At 43.6% G+C, this 17,943-nt stretch overlaps 1 protein-coding gene across 1 annotated transcript in view; it reads right to left on the minus strand.

Moving 5' to 3' along the window:
* Positions 1 to 17,943, minus strand: part of LOC119433262 (trafficking protein particle complex subunit 8-like) — a 142,644-nt gene that overhangs the window by 21,423 nt on the left and 103,278 nt on the right. The window contains exons 18-23 of the mRNA XM_037700413.2: positions 14,933 to 15,303; positions 10,312 to 10,456; positions 10,123 to 10,219; positions 4,044 to 4,112; positions 3,902 to 3,954; positions 1,190 to 1,351 (exon numbers count right to left, since the gene is read on the minus strand). Of these exons, the coding sequence (XP_037556341.1) occupies positions 1,190 to 1,351; positions 3,902 to 3,954; positions 4,044 to 4,112; positions 10,123 to 10,219; positions 10,312 to 10,456; positions 14,933 to 15,303 (897 nt within the window). The remainder of the gene's footprint in view (positions 1 to 1,189; positions 1,352 to 3,901; positions 3,955 to 4,043; positions 4,113 to 10,122; positions 10,220 to 10,311; positions 10,457 to 14,932; positions 15,304 to 17,943) is intronic.

Genomic DNA, 17,943 nt, shown 5'->3' on the forward strand with positions numbered 1-17,943 from the left:
GGGCTATGGGAGACGTGGAGCATGAGTCCAAGGGCGATAAAATCGTCGCCGCGCGCCGTATGTGCGAGTGAAAGCGCGTGGGGGACGCGCGCCTTCACGGAGAGCAATCGCACAGCCGAGAGCAAACGCGACTTCCTTCGCGCGAAAGGCCGTGGGGGTATGGGAGGGAAGGGGGGGGGGGGGGGGCGACGCTGTGCTGCGGCACCAAATACGTATCTTGCACTGTGTAACTGGTATCTTGGAACCGGGCGCAAGGGTAACTGGCGATGCAATCTCCCACGCAAAAGGAACAAAGCGGAAAGGCAACGCGGGAGGGAGAGGGGGGGGGGAGGGGGCGGCTTCTAATTTGCCAACAAATGCGTTCTTGTATTTTGCGCCTGTGCTGGCTGTCGGTGTTATCGCGCGCACTGTACCTTGAAAGAGATCTCCACACGGCTCTGACCTTTGTATGCGCTGTGCTTACGCCGCTCAGTTTCCGTTGAAGCGATAGACAGCACAAACCTTCGCTCGCTTCCCCACGCCTGCGTGGGGAAAAGCACAAAAGGAAAAGCAACAAAAGCACCACCGCTTCAAACTCTTCGCGCCCAGTCGCGGGCTCCGCACTGCCCGGCCCGCCGCATCCGCGCCTCCGTACCAACAGAGAAAGGGAGAAAGCGCGTGACTGCGCGCTGTTCTCTTTCGCGGCCGTCGGTGGGGCGGTGTTTATTCGTATCAACCGAGAAGGGTCGAAAATCGATTCGTAACAACCGTTCTCTAGCACGTTGCAAAGTAATGGGGTTCGGCCAGGACCACAGAAAAATTCGTATTATCCGGAAATTCGTATTAGCCGTGATCGTATCATTGAGATTCCACTGTATATCTAAACGAATGTTGTGAGCGTGAACCGAGTCATAAATAAATGAGCCCCATTCTGAAGCATAACAACGAGCTTTATACTCTAGCAGACAATATTTGCACTCATCACACAAAGTTCCATCACAGCGCAATGGTGGCTGGAGCAGCAGAGGCCAGCTGCGCCCCATTGGTGAGGCAAGGAATTTCGAAACTGAAGAAGTATCTATAAAAGTTTCTGTATGTTTCTACAAGGACAGTCCTACAGCCCTCCATAGCTGCACTAGCGACAACCCTCATGCAGAAACCTCTAAGATTTCAGTCCACCAAATTCTTTATAAATAACTGCAGTGCTCACCTTCCAGATGACAGCAAGTGTGATTTCAAGAGGCGGCAGTGCAGGGGTTTCATCAGGCACAGGGAGTGCCCCTGGAGGGCCTAAGGTGTCAGATCCGGGCAATGGCAACTCCTGGCCCCACCAGCTGCAGAACTCAAGGCAGGGACTGCGCCCACTCTCCAACTGTGCACAGCAGTGTGCAAAAAAATGTGACCTAACGAAAACGTGAGCAACTGGTACAAGTATAACTTCTTTTTATCTGCAACTGAAAGTATGTCTGTTTTTTTAATACAAGAAACTGTAACTGTTCGTTTCAGCCATACACGGAATACTAAAAGACAGCCTAAAAATGAGGCAGAACTCGAAGTCTAGTAAAATGACAAAAAAATTAGCACTGCCACTAACTGTAAACTACGACACCTGTGAATGTGCAAATTCCTTCAGATTACAACACCTACCATAAGACAAAAAAGCTCCTTCCTACAGTTCAGGAGAGGCTTTCCAAGAGGCAAAATGCTGCCAGCGACATTTAAAGTGCACCTGTTACTACACCTCAGAAGCTATGGTGTTCTGTAGCTGAGGACAAAGTTGCAAGTTGGATTACCAGCTGTGGTGCCCACATTATACAGAATGCAAAAATGCTTGTGTACCAAAACTTGAGTAAGTGTTCAAGAATACTGGGAGGTCAAAATTCTCTGAAGCTCCCACTGACACATTTTCTGCAGAAGACTGTGCATCCAAAGCTGACATCAACAGAGTAAATACGCATCAGGGTAACCACAAGATAGTCTTCAAGATTGGTGAAAGAACTTTACAGTTACTTAAATAATAAACACTGACACTAATGAGAAGCACTCATTAGTCTATGGTCATTAGAAGCCCTCTGTATAACATGTTGATGTGGTTGATGAAAATTCTTAACTAAACAGAGCAAAAGAAAAGATGGAGAAAAAAAGAGAGAATTTTACTTAAAATTGTGCTTGTGCGTTCTTTTCCTTTGATTTGAATAATCATAAAGATACAAAACTGCTTGGGGTGTAAACAGGCTCAAGTACACACATAATGGTAACTGATATCTATAATGTGAGATAAGACATGTTTATGTTTTCGCAAGCTAGCCCTGGAAAGATGAAGTTTTCATTCAAGGTGGCATATATACATGCATTCATTCCATTCTATCTTAGGTGGCTGACAGGCTGCTCAGTGTTTTGCACACATAGACGCACACCACAATTCAGGCACCAGGAACTTTTAAGGCTTATCATTAAAGGTACAGTCAATGACTGATGTTCCAAACACCCGATTTTTCGGACTGCCCAATTTTTCGGACTTTTTGTGGCCCCTAGGGAGTCAGAAAAAATGGTCGCTGAGTGTAATAGAGAACGGCCTTCAAGTGTGGTGCAACCATATTTTTGATAATTGTGGAAAATGCAGTGTCACAGTTGTTTATAAGGGGTCGTCACAAGCCATCGTGCCAACACATGGTGTGTGTAGCGGGTGCATGCAGCGCATTTTCACGGGCAAAAAGTACACTCTGTGTGGTCCGTTACCAAGAAATTTCCATCTAGCTGAACAAATCAAGCAGGTTTCATCTTATATTGAATTATCAAAACTGGATGCACAGTACATCTTAAAAAATTGAATCAAGTACTGTTGTGAGCAATATGAGCGGGAACACGCGAACATGTGGCAAATAGCCTCGGAACTGAGTTAGAGCGATACGCGGATGGCGCTGTCGAAAACACAGGAGAAAGGGGGGCACTCTTCCGCTAACTGTTGGCACTCTCACCGCGCGTGCGTTTGTCGAAAACGGCAGCTTACGGTGTTTTACTGGCCGCCGACAGCCGATAAGATGGTTATGTGTCGCAGTGACTTACAGTGAGTCATTATTTTTCATGCTTTTTTTATTTTTTGTTCTTCGTGCAACCGTATGATGCAACTTTTAGATCTCGGCTCGTATTTTAAACCAATTTTTTTAAAATATCAATTGACGGGACGAGTTGCTAACGCATTAACACAGTGCTTTATACTTTTGGCCATGCTTCGGCGCACAAAGTTCCCAGTAAACCGCAATACCAAACAGTTATCACTGTGCGCTGGTGATGTGAAGTACCGAACTTTGTGTAAACAGACCCATGATGGGAGTACCAACAGTTAATTAGCACAGCGTCCCCCTTTCCACTTTGTTTCCGACAGTGGTGGCCGCGTATCGCCCTGCGTTACATGCGCTCCTGTGTTCCCGCCCATATTGCTCACGATAGTACATGTTTAGATTTGGGTGCTTCATTTTCTGCCATTAAAACTAGGTGCACTTACAGTTCAGGAGCACGTTAGAATCTGGTAATACCAGATGCATCAGTGGTGGTATGGGCATTCGTTTCAGCTTCTTATTTTAATTCGACATGCTGGATTATTTGATCAATTTTGATGGTTTTGTCAAAATCTAAATAACGGTAGCCGACTTAATTTGTAGTTATTGCTTATATTTTTACTAAAGCCTTGGATACAGGCACTCTTTCACAACATGTTAACTAAGAGCTTTTATGGGAACGTATGAAATCATTTGCACTGGTAGAACACTGAAATACTGATTTAACAAAATGTTTTATTCAATGAACTATTCTGCTGCAAGTACAACTTTATTAAATTTGATATCCGAATGCAACTATAAGCGTTCACATCAGATATTACTGTTCTTACAACACACATGACTAGTTAAATAGCTTTACGTACTTGTACTCGTGTCAAAGGAAGTTGCGAGACCACTGTTGTGTTGTCTTGGCTTACTGAAAAAGAAAACCTTGTATGTAGTATATGTAAAAATAAGTGATCGCAATGGCAGAAAAAAAAAGACAATAAAAGCAGTGATGCTTACATTTAGAACTAAAAGGTGTGACTCGCAGGATCAGGTTTTTTGTTTCTTGGGGCTTTACCACTGGTGTGCCTAAAGAATGAAATTGAATAGCAAGTTCGAAAATTTATAACAAAGGAAGAATCTTGCAAAAGCATCAGCTTTGTATGTAACGTCAGGTAAAAGTAAACTAAACAAGCAATGAGAACACAATACAACAAGATGCACAGTTTAATATACTTTATAGAAGAATGACATCGGAGCTCTAATTATACCGGGTGCTTTTTTTTTTTACGCGAAAGCGTTAAGGGCTTTGTGTAGCGGAAAATCTGGCGTCGGCTTCAGCATCGCCGTTTGGCGAAAATAATCATGCAAGGCGTTCATGAGGCGTTAATGAACAAAAATTGAATTTCTCAAAGTAAAATCCGTCAGAAAAATCGTAAAGTATGACTTAACCGCAACCTACAGGCGTGATAGCGTCGGATTTTAATTTGAATATACGAGAAAAAAACCTGATAAGCAGCCAGGGATCTTTGAATACTATCACGTTCCACTCTTAAAGGCAAAGAAGCTTAAGCGTCCTCCAATTCTGATGGTGTTTCGCTGTACTTTGGTTCTAGGCAACATTGCGGGGAATGTTGAAAACCGAGCCTCTCTAAAGTTCGGACACGCGCGCGCCTCGGGGCAACAGCAAACAATTAATGAAATAATAAAAAAAGGTCGTAGGGCTTTCATATTTTGATATAAGACAGCTTAAATTGCTCCTGTTAAAAATGTCTTCCCAGCAATGCATTTGTGTTTAAAAGTGAAGCCAACCTTAAGGGGGATCAGTGTAGGCTCGGTTTTTGTAAGCTGGCTTTCCCACGTTGTGTGTTGCAGTGAAGCCTACTCATAAAGCAAAATGTGATGCAAACGAAGCCCGATAACACTATCACGTTCCACTCTTAAAGGTGAACCTTAAGCGTCCTCCAATTTCTTTTTTAAACCATGCACAATTCCTAAAAATCCCCTGCAGCAGATAGCATAATCCTAGTCATTGAGCTGGAATACTTAAAAAGGTGGACATTAATTGCATGAGAAATTGAAATGCATAACTCACTAATTAAAAAAATGTACTAATTACATTTGAAGTAATCACTTTAAGCAGATATTGCAATTAACTAATTGCAGCTGGTGAGTTCACAAGGCGATATCCACTTGGAACAAATTTTCAGGATGACACCAGTTTCAAGATAATCGTTCCCAAAGAGTGCAATGAAATGCATGGGTGTTCCAGTTACTTTTGTGCTTCAATGCATAAATTCGCAGTTTGTTAAGAAAGTAAGTGGAATAGTAGTGCATTTGCACAGCAAGTTTCACGGCGCATATCTCAAAACCCGTGCTATAATTAGAATTCGTTCCAAGTGGATATGCCTTGCAAACTCACTGGCTTAATATTCATAAACTGCCATATGTGCCATAAAGTAATTAGCGCATTTTTCGGTGCATAAATCCAAGTTTTTTTTTTTTTAATTTTTCATCGGTGTGTCTTGTAGAACTAAAAAGTGTAGAATTTTAGAACTAAACTAACATACATTTTTTTTTCTTTTTTTTTTCAGGAACACTGCCGTCAAAATTGGACTGGATGCTATGGCCGCGCGAAGAACGTTGGGTTGACCTCCTCTGGAAGTTCCTACGGGTTGTGTGCACGCTATGGAGGTACCGGCTTCTTCTCGTAATCGAATTCTCGAGCGCCGTCCAAGAAGGACAGAGCAGCAAATACGCAAGCGGCGGCAGGCCGACCGCGAGTTGACCGACCCCAAAGTCTTTGCATCTGCAGATCGCTTTCAAGATATGGCGCTCGCCGCTGCGCAAACTACGCAGTTGCTACCGGAGCACAAGCCACCCCCCCTCCCTCCCGCACTGCCTTCTCGAATTTATCGCACTTGGAATTTATACAGAACATCGTGGTGACCACGACAGCATAAATTCCCCTGGATTGTCCATATCATTGCTATCGCAATTATATAGGTATGGCACCCACATGCTTGTGCGTGACCCGCGTTCACAAAGTGAAACATCACGGTAATTTTTTTTAAGATCGCTTACCGAATTAACAGGTGCGACTTATACAGAAGTGCGACTTATAGACCGGAAAATACGGTAATGAACAAGTAAATTAGTGAAGTTTTGTTAATTAGTCGATTATGCAATTCGATTGCTCATGCAAGTAATGTCCGCCACTCCAACTAATCGAGCTCCAGGACTACAATTACACTATCTGCCACAGGTGATATTTAAACACTCTTTACAGTCTAAAAAAAAATCTCGTATTTAACTATGCCAAAATTAATTTTTACCTAAGCCTACCAATAATTCTCATCAAATCATCAATGCACAAAAATACAAAGGTAATTCAAAGGGAAAAGATATGTTTAATTCATAATCACTTGTACGAACATTATTACTCTGCATTGAAAATGTGGCAGCAGTGATTTAGGGCTATTAAGTGATCTCCCTGTTACACTTGCAGCATGTACAGGAAAGCAGAAGAAAATTAAAGAATTTGGAAGTGTCCTAGTACAAATATGGAATGAAGGAGCAGTGACATGTTGAAAGTTTTTTTTAGTGAAGGTGTGCGACCACTGTAGAGTCTTCAGCCTAGAACAAATTTGTGAGCCTATAAGAGCTTATCAGTGAATTTAGAAACCCATGAATGATCTGCCTGAATTGAAGATTGCTGAAAATTCACTATTTTTACACATTATGTGCTGTTCAGAAACAAACAGCAGCAAATAATGAAGCCAGTCCGAAAATTGGAAATGTTTTAGACAGTGTTTAACGTCTACTCGAAGAGGCGGACATTATTTGCACAAGAAATTGAAATGCATAATCAACCAATTAACAAAAATTCACTAATTAAGTTTTTAGCTAATTACTTGATGGCCCACATTGCAATTTACAAATTGTAGCCGTGGAGTTCAACTGCAAGGCGGATCCACTTGGAATTAATTGTCTGGATGAGACCAGTTTCGAGATATTAATTCCCGAATTTTGCAGAGAAATGCATTCGCAGTTAATGCATTTAATGCATGCAGTTAATTTTGTGCTTCAATGCATAAAGCGACGCTTTCTTAAGAAACTAACTGGAACGCCAATGCATTTCTCCGCAAAGTTCGGGAATTAATATCTCGAAACTGGTGTCATCCTGAGAATTCGTTCCAAGTGGATCCGCCTTGCGAACTCCATGGCTACAATTTGTAAATTGCAATACAGGCTATCAGGTAATTAGTTAAAAACTTAATTAGTAAATTTTTGTTAATTATTCGATTATGCATTTCAATTTCTTGTGCAAGTAATGTCCGCCTCTTCGAGTAGACCAGCTCATGAACTAGAATTGTGCTATCTGCCACAGGCAACCTTTAAGAATTTTGAAAGTGTTCGGTGAAACACCATATATACGCATATATATATATATATATATATATAGTTAAACCTCGATATAACGAATTCTGTAAAAGCACCAATTCGCTTTGTTATATTAAAGCTTCAATATATTGAAAATAAATTGTTAATGCAATCAGCCCTTTCAGACGCTATGTACACAATTGTGTACACCAAGATAGTGCATCAACAGCACAGAAGCACTGATTAAAGTAAGGATATTTAAAATGTGTCCCATACGTCTTGCAACGCTTCTGATTGAAATAGTGCTGCAAGCTTGAATTACACAGGCAATCTTCTTCTTTCTGGGGTCTCACATGCCAAAACCAGTTCTGATTATGAGGCACGCTGTAGTAGAAGGCTCCGGATTAATTTTGACCACATGGGGTTCTTTAATGTGCACTATAACGCAAGCACACGGGCGTTTTTGCATTTCGCCTCAATCAAAATGCAGCCGCCGCGGCCGGAGAATTACACAGGCAAATTGCTTTCGTAAAACAAGTACGAAGGTAAATGGTTAGGTATTTTGCTTTGTGTGAGTATGTCACTGTATGTAGCGGGTTCACTTCTTTCATTGTTTTTCACAATGTGTTGAGCCAGACATAATTTTCGAGTGGCTAGATAGGTGCTTTTCAAGCCTGGTAGGCATGAAATAGTTGATGTTCACATATCTGATGTTCCTGCAGTGAGTTTTCGCATGGAGTCCACATTCTGTAAACTTCACAAAACTTACTAAAGAACTGAAAACTTTTAATCGATTCTGCAGCTGTAAGCTTTTCCCTATTCTGAAAATGTAAGAAATGCGGTGAAAGTAAGTTTTCAATCTACACAACTAATTGGCATCTGAAAGGGTAAAGTTCAGCTGCCGATAAATTTTCCTTACATGGAAGGGGCTGCAAAATTTTCTGATTTATTAGAAAAAGCAAATTTGAATCAGAAAAAAAATTTGATTTTGTTGAATTTGAACCGGCGACGAAAGATACGGTTTCATGCAGTGTTGACGATATTTTCACATCAGCGCTACGACGCGAAGCCAGCCACACTTTCATGTCCACTCCGCCCCTGCGGATGATAGTAGACAGTTTTAGTTTAGCGTGTTTACCGTATTAGCGGGCTTACCAGAGTAGTGGGATCGAAATGCGCATGCGCAGAACAGTAAACGACTCATACCGTTTAGCGTGCGCACGCTATTTCTCAGATTTAACATTACCGTCTTTGCGTGGTTTACGTAAAACATAGCGGTGGTCCCGGTCACCCACTTCGAACTGAATTTGGCATTGTTTTTACAGAATTCGCTTCGTTCGTAGCACATGACTGTGTAAAGAGCTTTCGCTTAGTCTCAGGCCACTTCGACGACAGAGTATTATGGATAACCTTGAGGGATTTTTGAGATCGCTTCTCATTTCGAACGCACCTAAGCCTAACGAGAGAAATTTTCTCTGAGATGCGAGCGCCACCTATTGGTAAAGTCGAGAGATAGGCATGACGACGGCATGGCCTCTGAGATGGGAAGATTTCGGAGGCTATGGTAGACAGCTTGTACTGCTTGTCTGTTTCGATGCAGATCGGCGGACATGGGAAGTAAAAAATACAATGCGCTCCTGGCTTCCATTGGGCTGCCTCTCGCACTTTCCGGACGCAAACACACATAGAATTACTTAGGTGCCCTATGTATGCGAAATTCAAAGCGTAATGGAATAGCTTCCCGCACGTAAACTACGCTGTCACGCTGTACTAAAACTCTCTTTCTGCAAAGTTTGTTTGCAGAACGGCAATGCTATTTCCCTTAAGCCCACTATTACGCTAATGTTAAACTAAAGCTGTCTAGTGTCGTCGCCTGCAGTGGCACGAAACTATCATGAAAAGCGCTGGCAGCGGGGAGCAAATTCTTCGTGTGCCTCTTGCTTCAACAAGTCTCCAAAACTCGAGGTTATGCAACCTCCAGCACTAAATGCGCGGGAAGACAGCGCAGGTGATGTCACGCCACCTGAGCATGCCCAATCGTTGAATACGCCGCAGATTATCTCTGAAACAGGGCGCACGGGTTGCGTATGTGCTCAGCCACGCACAGCCATGTGAACCAAGGCCATGCCAGAAAAGCAGACACGCATCAACCTGCCCCCACACGCATGTGCTTGATCACATTAGCACGAGCTCACTCCCCTCACCCCTGTCCTCGTGGTCATGCAAGAAGGCGGCACGCTCATCAGGCCACCATTATTCTCGGCTCACTCTCGCACGCTTTAACTCGCACCCAAGCATACAGCATGCGGGATGAGCTAGGATCTTATCACAATTTGAGAGGAGCGTTCACAAGCAGCCGCTTGTAATTCAACCATATGACCATCTGCATCAGCAGGAGTTTTTCTTTGTGACGGCAATGAAATTTTGTGGTATTGAAATCGTGTATAAACATTGTTATTTTGAGGTTCTAAATACATGGTTCTCTAAGGACAAGAACTTACAAAAAGCTGGATACTTCGTTATATCGTGAATTTCATTGTATTGAAGTTTGTTATATCAAGATTTAACTGTATATATTAAGAAAGGCCATTACAGTGCTTATGCAGCCTGGCAGGCACTAAAACCTACTGCAGCCCCAGAAACATGTGCTTCTGCATAGACCCCAATTAGGCAAACGACATTACTCATAAGAGCAAAATTGCCCTGGCAAACTTACCCAATTTGGGATGCGATGTGAGAGGAACCAAGCTCCAGACACGGCTTACACAGGTGACTTGCAGCAGGCTCAAGTCAACACCACTGAGACCATCTGACTGCACCACATATACACAAGAACCAGCCCAGCAGTTAGTGACTATGACATGCAGAGTGTGTGCCACAGCTGGCCCACAAGCCCACAGCTTACCTCACAGGCATTGGATGCCTGAAGAGAGATGAGTGCTCCATCGGGGGAGTTTGCCACACCAAGAGAAACACTCTGGCGAACAGACGCTTGCAGCGTTAACGATGGCAGAGTCGTAAAGCTGATCTGGCGCCACAGAACACGGTGCCTGCATAATAAAGTGAAGCGACAGACATAAACACTACAAGTTTACATTAAATTACCATGTCATCCAAACTCAACCCTGAAAGTCAAATATATGACAATCGTAATAAATAGTGGTGTGAAAATATTCAAAACTTCAAATATTTGACTCAATTCGAAAGACGCTTTTACTATTCGAAATATTCGAACCCCCCCGAGAATGTATAGCGGTGAAGCATTTTCTGAGCAGTGAAGCATATCAAAAGTAAGAAGGGGGCACTGTCACGGGGCCCCTGCTGGTGCTTATGGCTACCCGACACTACCAGCTCGAGTACTCACACTGTGCTGCCTCTTCGTTCATCTGGACAGCACCAGCCAACAGATGAAAACCTCTGTGTCTGCAACTAATCTGGCTATGTGCCTGGAAACATGGTTTCCAAACTACAAATCTGACAATGTTCCTAGACCATCATTCTAGAAAATTATGGGGTTTTACGTGCCAAAACCACGATCTGATTATGAGGCACGCCGTAGTGGGGGACTCCGGAAAATTTCGACCACCTGGGGTTCTTTAACGTGCACCTAAATCTAAGTACATGGGTGTTTTTGCATTTCGCCCTCATCGAAATGCGACCGCCGTGGCTGGGATTCGATCCTGCGACCTCGTGCTTAGCAAGACCATCATCCTAAAGCAGTTGAATGCCACCAGAATGCTTCTATGGCAAAGTGGATTAAAAAAGTTGCCGCAGTTTCACCTGAAAGGCGAAGCATCAATTGCGATAGCAAATTTGTAGAGAGCTATGCGGAGTAATGATAGTAGCTTTATCAGCTGTATAAACTTGGACATGCAGCAGCACCGGCAACACACAGAACTGTTGTCGACGCCGTCGGCGTTTGCCCGCGTTCTCACAAAATGCGTGCGGCGGTGGTGACTGTTTCGGAGCCTCGGATATAAATAGGCACTTGGTGCCGCAGCTAAACGTCGCCTCCCTTCCCTCCACCTTCCCCCCCGCGGCCTTTCGCGCGTCGGAAGAAGGCGCGTTTGCTCTACATATATGGTGATTGTAAAGGAGGAAAGAGACGCCCACTTCTGCAGCCTTTAAGGGAGCACAGCGCAGAACGCGCGTTTGTTCTCCGCCGTGGGTTCACTCCCCATGAAAGCGCATGTCCCTCGCGCCCTTTCACTCGCACATACAGCGTTCGGCGGCGCGCGGCAATGATTTCATCTCCATTGACGTCATACGGAACCTCACGGCGACGGCAACGGCGACGCCGACAGCAGAAATCTGCTTTGGAGTGTCCATATAATTGCTATCGCAATAAAACCTGGCTTTAGAGAAAGCAAGAAAAACACCAAGAAACCCAGATATGTCGTCAACGACAGCTTCTGGAGAGGCTCCTTCGACGTCCGCAATACCAGCAGCAATTTTCACTTACTTGAGGCAGTGATTTTCACTGCCACAAAAACAGGTTGAAAGATATGTGCATGATGAAATTTTGGGCGAAAAGAAGATCCGTGTGAGTGGTGGTGTAAGCATGATGCCCACTGTTGGCTCGACTTGCACAAAGATACCTGCCAATACCAAACACTAGTGTGTACAGTGAGTAGCTCTCTTCGGTGTGTGAAGGAATTGTGACATGCAGGAGGGAGTCACTGCTCCCTGAACATGTCAAGCAGGTATCGTTCCTTCACGACAACCGCAAATAACTGCAGTTATGATACTGTCAAGCAAAAGTGTTGTATTACAGTTTTTTTTTACCACAAAGCATAATTTTCCTGTACGCTACTTACTGTGCAATAAACTTGCCTCTTTTTTCAAACCTCTGGTTGGTGAAAATAAATGCATTTTTGCAAGAACGTATTAGTATTCATATTTGAAAAATATTCTAAAAATATTTGATTCGATTTACACTTGGTTTTCATTATTTCAGTTTGCTTCAAAATTGAATATTTGATATTCACACCACCCCTAGTAATAAACTCTGCTACCAGCAGACTGTAGGAGCCCAGTACACTCATAGAGGCGAATATGATTATTATTGAATAGACCACATGCAAAACTCCCCAATAAGGCTTCATACCTCAAATGCTTCCAGTAAAATGGTAGATCTGGAGTTTAACCCTTTAAGAACAGGACATGTTAATACATTAAATTTGTTCTTTTCTATCTAAATTGTCAAAACACATTCAGAATAAGCATAATCAGCGAAAAGAAAAAATATTTTACGGAAACTATTCCAGCAATAGAAGGAAACACCAGGCATAAAACTAGAAGTGGGCTTCACCCCAAGCCACCTATGGCTTCGCTTTGAATTTGTACTAACAGCTCTCATCATATGTGAACCATAAGTGGACATTTCATTTACTTTACATCATGTGTGTGATAAGAGATGTTGCATCGATCTGTCTCCTCTGACAGTGCTTTCAAAATAATGTGAGGTCCATGCCAAACTTCTATCCTCTTTCTTTGTTCCTACTCTAAACGACCAAATGGTACATGCTGCCTTTCATTCAGTGATGGACAAGGACATTTAGCCACTAACTTTGTACTCAATACCGAAACTCAGCAAGAAATTTTATCTTTTTTTCTTTCTGCTGTGTTGCCTGTAAGCAACGATCATCCATAATGGGTTTTAAAGAAGGAAGCAAGTTGATGCTCATGAACTGAATGAAAGTAACAGTGGGAGAGCAGCTCTTGAAGCATGCCCAAAGCTGTGCATAGCAGCACACTATAAAACTTGTATTTCCAAACATTCAGTACTGTTTGTGCAGCTAAAGGGGAGATGCTCCTCAGAAACATTTCTTTTTAAATAATGATGCTGGGCGAATGAAAATTCTACCACTTATAGAGCTTGATCTCTTCATTCGAAATCTACTTTTAGTTTTAGGTTATCTCGATGCTTTCATGTCCTAAGTGCCATGCATAAGTGAGAAGCAGTGCATGTTTGTGCAGCTGCTGGACTTGGCAGGTAGCATGATAGAGCAGTGCAAGATTATTTTTCTTATCCCTAACACTCCACTGAGTGCTAATAAGCAAGATAATGTGATTCCCTTTACAGGCAACATTTTAAGAGCATTTCATATCTGGTGCTTCATATTCAGTGGCTGGTGCCCGAGTACATTAAAAATTTTCATCCTTAAAAAAATAAAGTGATTGCATTAAATCCTAGATAAGTGCATTCTACATATTCTAAAAATTACGCCCATCAAATGTGGTCTTGATTGGACCACAATAAGTACATAAAATGTTGTGCACAAACGCCTTGTTTTGCTCAAAATATGAAGTTGAGAAAAATGTGATTGAAAGTTATAAAAGTTGTTTACTTCTGTTAATTATTATTATTACTTCCCGGGGAGATTGTGATGCGGCAAAGCTAACCTTGGAGAGAAAAAGCTTAGGCCTACCACCTTGCACGAGCCCAATGGCGTGCGACACCGCGGTTTGACGCATCGCGTGCTTAAAAATGTGTCATATCTGTGCCTTTTCTTGCCACCTCGAGTGCTTTAACCGAGTTTATTATACTTTTCCCGATCATTTCTGGCTCTGATTTCTTCATATGTGAAATAGGAGAGATTAATGTAGCTGAAACAACTAAAAACAGAAAACCTATTTCTTAAATGAAAATCGCCGTTTTTTGACCCGCCTCTCCTCTTAAGTATCAGCCACAAGATCCTTGCGAAGATTAAACTCCCAGACAACTTTCTGTGGCAATAAAGGGAAAGCTACAGGGGCGGAGCTTCTGCACATGTGTTGCTGCGCCAAGTATTCCAGCAGCGTCTGACAATGCATTTGACTTTTTGGAGCTGATACTGAATCAGTGTAGCTTCCACGTGCAATCGTTTCACATTGCCCAGATGCAGAAGAGAAAAGCAGAAAAATAAAGTTAAGCACTTAGTGGTATTTTTTGTCTTATTTTGCTGTTGTAAATAACGTGTTCTATGTTTTCTCTTTCCCAGCTTAAACTAATATAGATGAAAACGTGTAACTTCTTCCAGAAGCACTCTTACTTGTGCACGCTTTGTCTCCATAGCTTCCCCTTCATTGCCACAGAAAGTTTTCTGCGATTATAGTGCCTAGGCAATTCTACTTATGCATTGGTTACCTAAAAAAAAAAAAAAGCTGCCAGTAATTTCAGTGTGATTTAATGTAGCTAAGCAAATTAATCACACATACTTTAGATAGTGCTGTCAGTGACATCAATGGCTTGGCAGTACTAAGACTGACATCATATCTGCCTTGACAAAACAGACACTACTATCTAGTTTGCGGAGTGCCCCACTGCCGCAGCTGCTTGTTTTTACGAAAGAAAATAATTTGCATTAATTTATGACATGAAGAGCAATCCTCAAGTTTGGAAGAAAAAATACAAAGTATAACAAACCAACTGCACCCTTAACTTTACTTTATTGCTCCAGATTCCTTTTACACTATTTTATGTTCCCTATGTGGCTACCCTCCCTAAGGACCTGAGGGTACTTGGAGTAAACTGACTGACTCACGAAAGCTGTCCCTGAGGGCCTTGGTAGTAGAACAAAAGATGCAGCACATGCCGACCAGGCTTCTCAGAACCCCGCAGCCAGAAAGGCAGTGCCACTCCTTGGCCACCCTCCATATGGGCGCCCACAGCTGGCACTTGCACCCAGGCCAGTGGAGGTGCCTGTGCCAGCACAGGTGGGCTTGGCCGGAGTGGTTCCTCGTGGTACGCCTCATCCTCATCATCAGACACAGAACACAGGCAAAACAAGTGTGGCTGTGCACATGCAAGCCGCAAGGAATGTAATGCCGGACAGCCATCTGCATTGCGCAGCTCCACAGTAGCCTTCCGCACTTCTCCGCAGAGTAGCTGGCTGGGTAGCTCCGAAAAGGTAACCTGCGTCCACATATGAGAAGCAAGTTCCAATGTCCAACACAGAAGTTGCCATTATAGTAGCCCCAGTAGCAGAAAAACACTTTCACTGTTTAGCGCTTCACAAACACCATTATGCTCGATATATTTCAGAGTGAGTCCTCTGATTCTTTACATGATTCTTTACATGAACCCGTTCATACTGAACTCGATAGTTCCGTGAAAAGTGGTCGTTCTATCAGTATTCCGTTATATATGGACTTGCCCATAAAAACGCTCAAAGATTAACCGTACTGAAGCTGGCGTCAGCAGTGAGTTACAATTCGGCAGCACTTTGGTCCGAAAACCAGATTTTCAGTGTCAGTTTTGTTCCCACTGCAAACTTTTGTTAGAAACATCCTTCTAAAGAACAAAATGTGGCGCCGTATAGCTCTTTCAAAACGGCGCCCGGTTCCGGTCATTTCGAAACTGTAAGGGCAGCCGACATTTTATATCCGAGAGCTTGTGATATATTTTACTACCAGCAGGACATGACCGTATTCTGCACACGAGAGCAAAGCGTTCTTGTTGGCCAGAAGCGTAATCATCGGAAATTACTGCAGCATGCCGCCATACAGCGAAGGTCTCGGACATCATGGGGCTCTATTCTCGACACGCATGGAGGCTGGCCGGCTGCCATTATCCGCCATGTTGGCTCTCTGATTTGCTGTCGAGAGGTCACGTGTTTTGAAATTTGTGCTGGGAAGCGGAAGTTTTGCAAAATGCAATTTTGTGTTATCATCAAGATGACGAAACGTGACGTGGAGCTGCAAATTTTATTGAGGAATATTTTTTTCTGGCCCTTAACAGCTACATTGTGACTTCAGTGCTTCAAAAAGAAAGTAAGTGGTAGCATGCAGAAGCCCGTCCAATGCATCTGCAATTTCGTGAATATGTGGTGGCAGTCCAAGATAGCCGCCTTGTCAGCTTGCTGATTGGCTGAAGGAATATCCTGTGAGTAGCGTCACAGGAAGGGCCGCTTCGTAAGCGTCAATTTGACATTGCATGACGTTGCGCTGGGCCGACATTGCAGAGATCTTTCGCCATAATTTGTGGTGCAACGAGCCGCGCGAATTATGCTAATGAGCATCCATATGCAATGGCGGCCGAGAAGCAGGCGTATCACCGCATTCTCCCTGTTGTTCGGGGTCATGAAAATTTTTTGTTCATAATGTGTGCTCATAGCATTTGCATCGCTCTCGGGGGGTGTTTGCGTTTGTGTTATGGGCCATCATTTTTTTTTAAAGGTGTTTATTTCAAACAATATTGAACAACACAAACCTTCTGCGAATTTTTCCAGTTTGCACTGCTGTGTTCGTACTGTAATCAAGGTTAATGATTTTTCACGTCATCAGAGGTTATGACGACGGTGGCTTTTAAATTTATACAAAGAGACAAATGCAAGGCGGCACCTTGAATTTTGCTCAAGCGATGCAAGTAAGCTGCGAAGTGAACGCATGAGGCTACCTGTGACGCTCCCAATGCTATCGGTAATATTCAGCCGCTTCTCAGCCAGATCAGTCAAGCCGAGTCCCTTGCGTTTCACGAGATAGCAATAACACGGCCTAGAACGTACGCTCATTAACACTGGTCGGTCGCAAGGTAGAAAACAAGCGCCTTGGCACCAATATTTGATGATTCATTCCGTTTCTCGGGGACACACATCCTGGCAAATGAAGCAGACGACGACTTGTACGCAGCAGAGGACGGAAACGAGAAGCGCTTTCGACGGAATAATCGTACGCCTTGAGCCAGCTGCTCTATTTTACTGTGGAGGAAAACTTTTGCTTTATCGACAACATTAGGTTCAGAGCCTCCATTACAGTTTCTTAGGCAAAATGTCAAATTCGTGCCACGTTACGAAAGCAAATCAAGGCCATCAACGCCATTTTGTACACATCGTGCCTACGTCACGCCTCGAAGAAAATGGCAGAATGTCCAGAATAGAGCCCATGGTCTCTGCATAATGACTACTCGTCAGCCACGCAAGGGCCGTAAAAGTATGTTATGTCGCTTCGGGGTAAAAAAAATGTGATGTTCTAAAGGTAAAACATCACCGCGAACCATTATCAGCAATCGGCAATGCGTAAACGAAGCGCCGCCGAACCGTTATCTCCTGATAACGGCATAGTTAACCACTGACCCTTTGTAACATTGCATGGCGGCAGCGCGTGGTGCAGTGTTCTCTTCGACTCGGGCCACATGGCCGCGTCGACAAGAATGCTTGAGCGGCAACTGTTTCCATGGTGGAAAGACATACATGGTCGTTCCAAATCACTTAAACATGCGCAATGCATGTGGTGACGCCGTCGTGGCCCCCGATATCACACCGGCGCACACGGCAGCGCACGCCCCGCGCCATGCTGTTTATGCTGTACGCTTGCCTCCTCCCTGGAGGCATACCTTGAAAGCGCGTTGAAAGTGCGTGACCACGCATGAGCTTTTTTGCGACTTCAGAAATCTGCACGCGGTGGTTACTCACTCATCTCAAAGACCGTATTACTGTCGCGGTTAGACTGGAGTGGCGCACGCCCAGTTTGGTCGTGCTTTCGTGCTTTGGTACTTCACGCGTGCCCTCTTTTTACCGAGACCGGGTTTGAAGTGTTCGTTGTAACCGTACAGCGA

Source organism: Dermacentor silvarum, chromosome 1 (genome assembly GCF_013339745.2).
Source record: "Dermacentor silvarum isolate Dsil-2018 chromosome 1, BIME_Dsil_1.4, whole genome shotgun sequence".
Taxonomy (NCBI): domain Eukaryota; kingdom Metazoa; phylum Arthropoda; class Arachnida; order Ixodida; family Ixodidae; genus Dermacentor; species Dermacentor silvarum.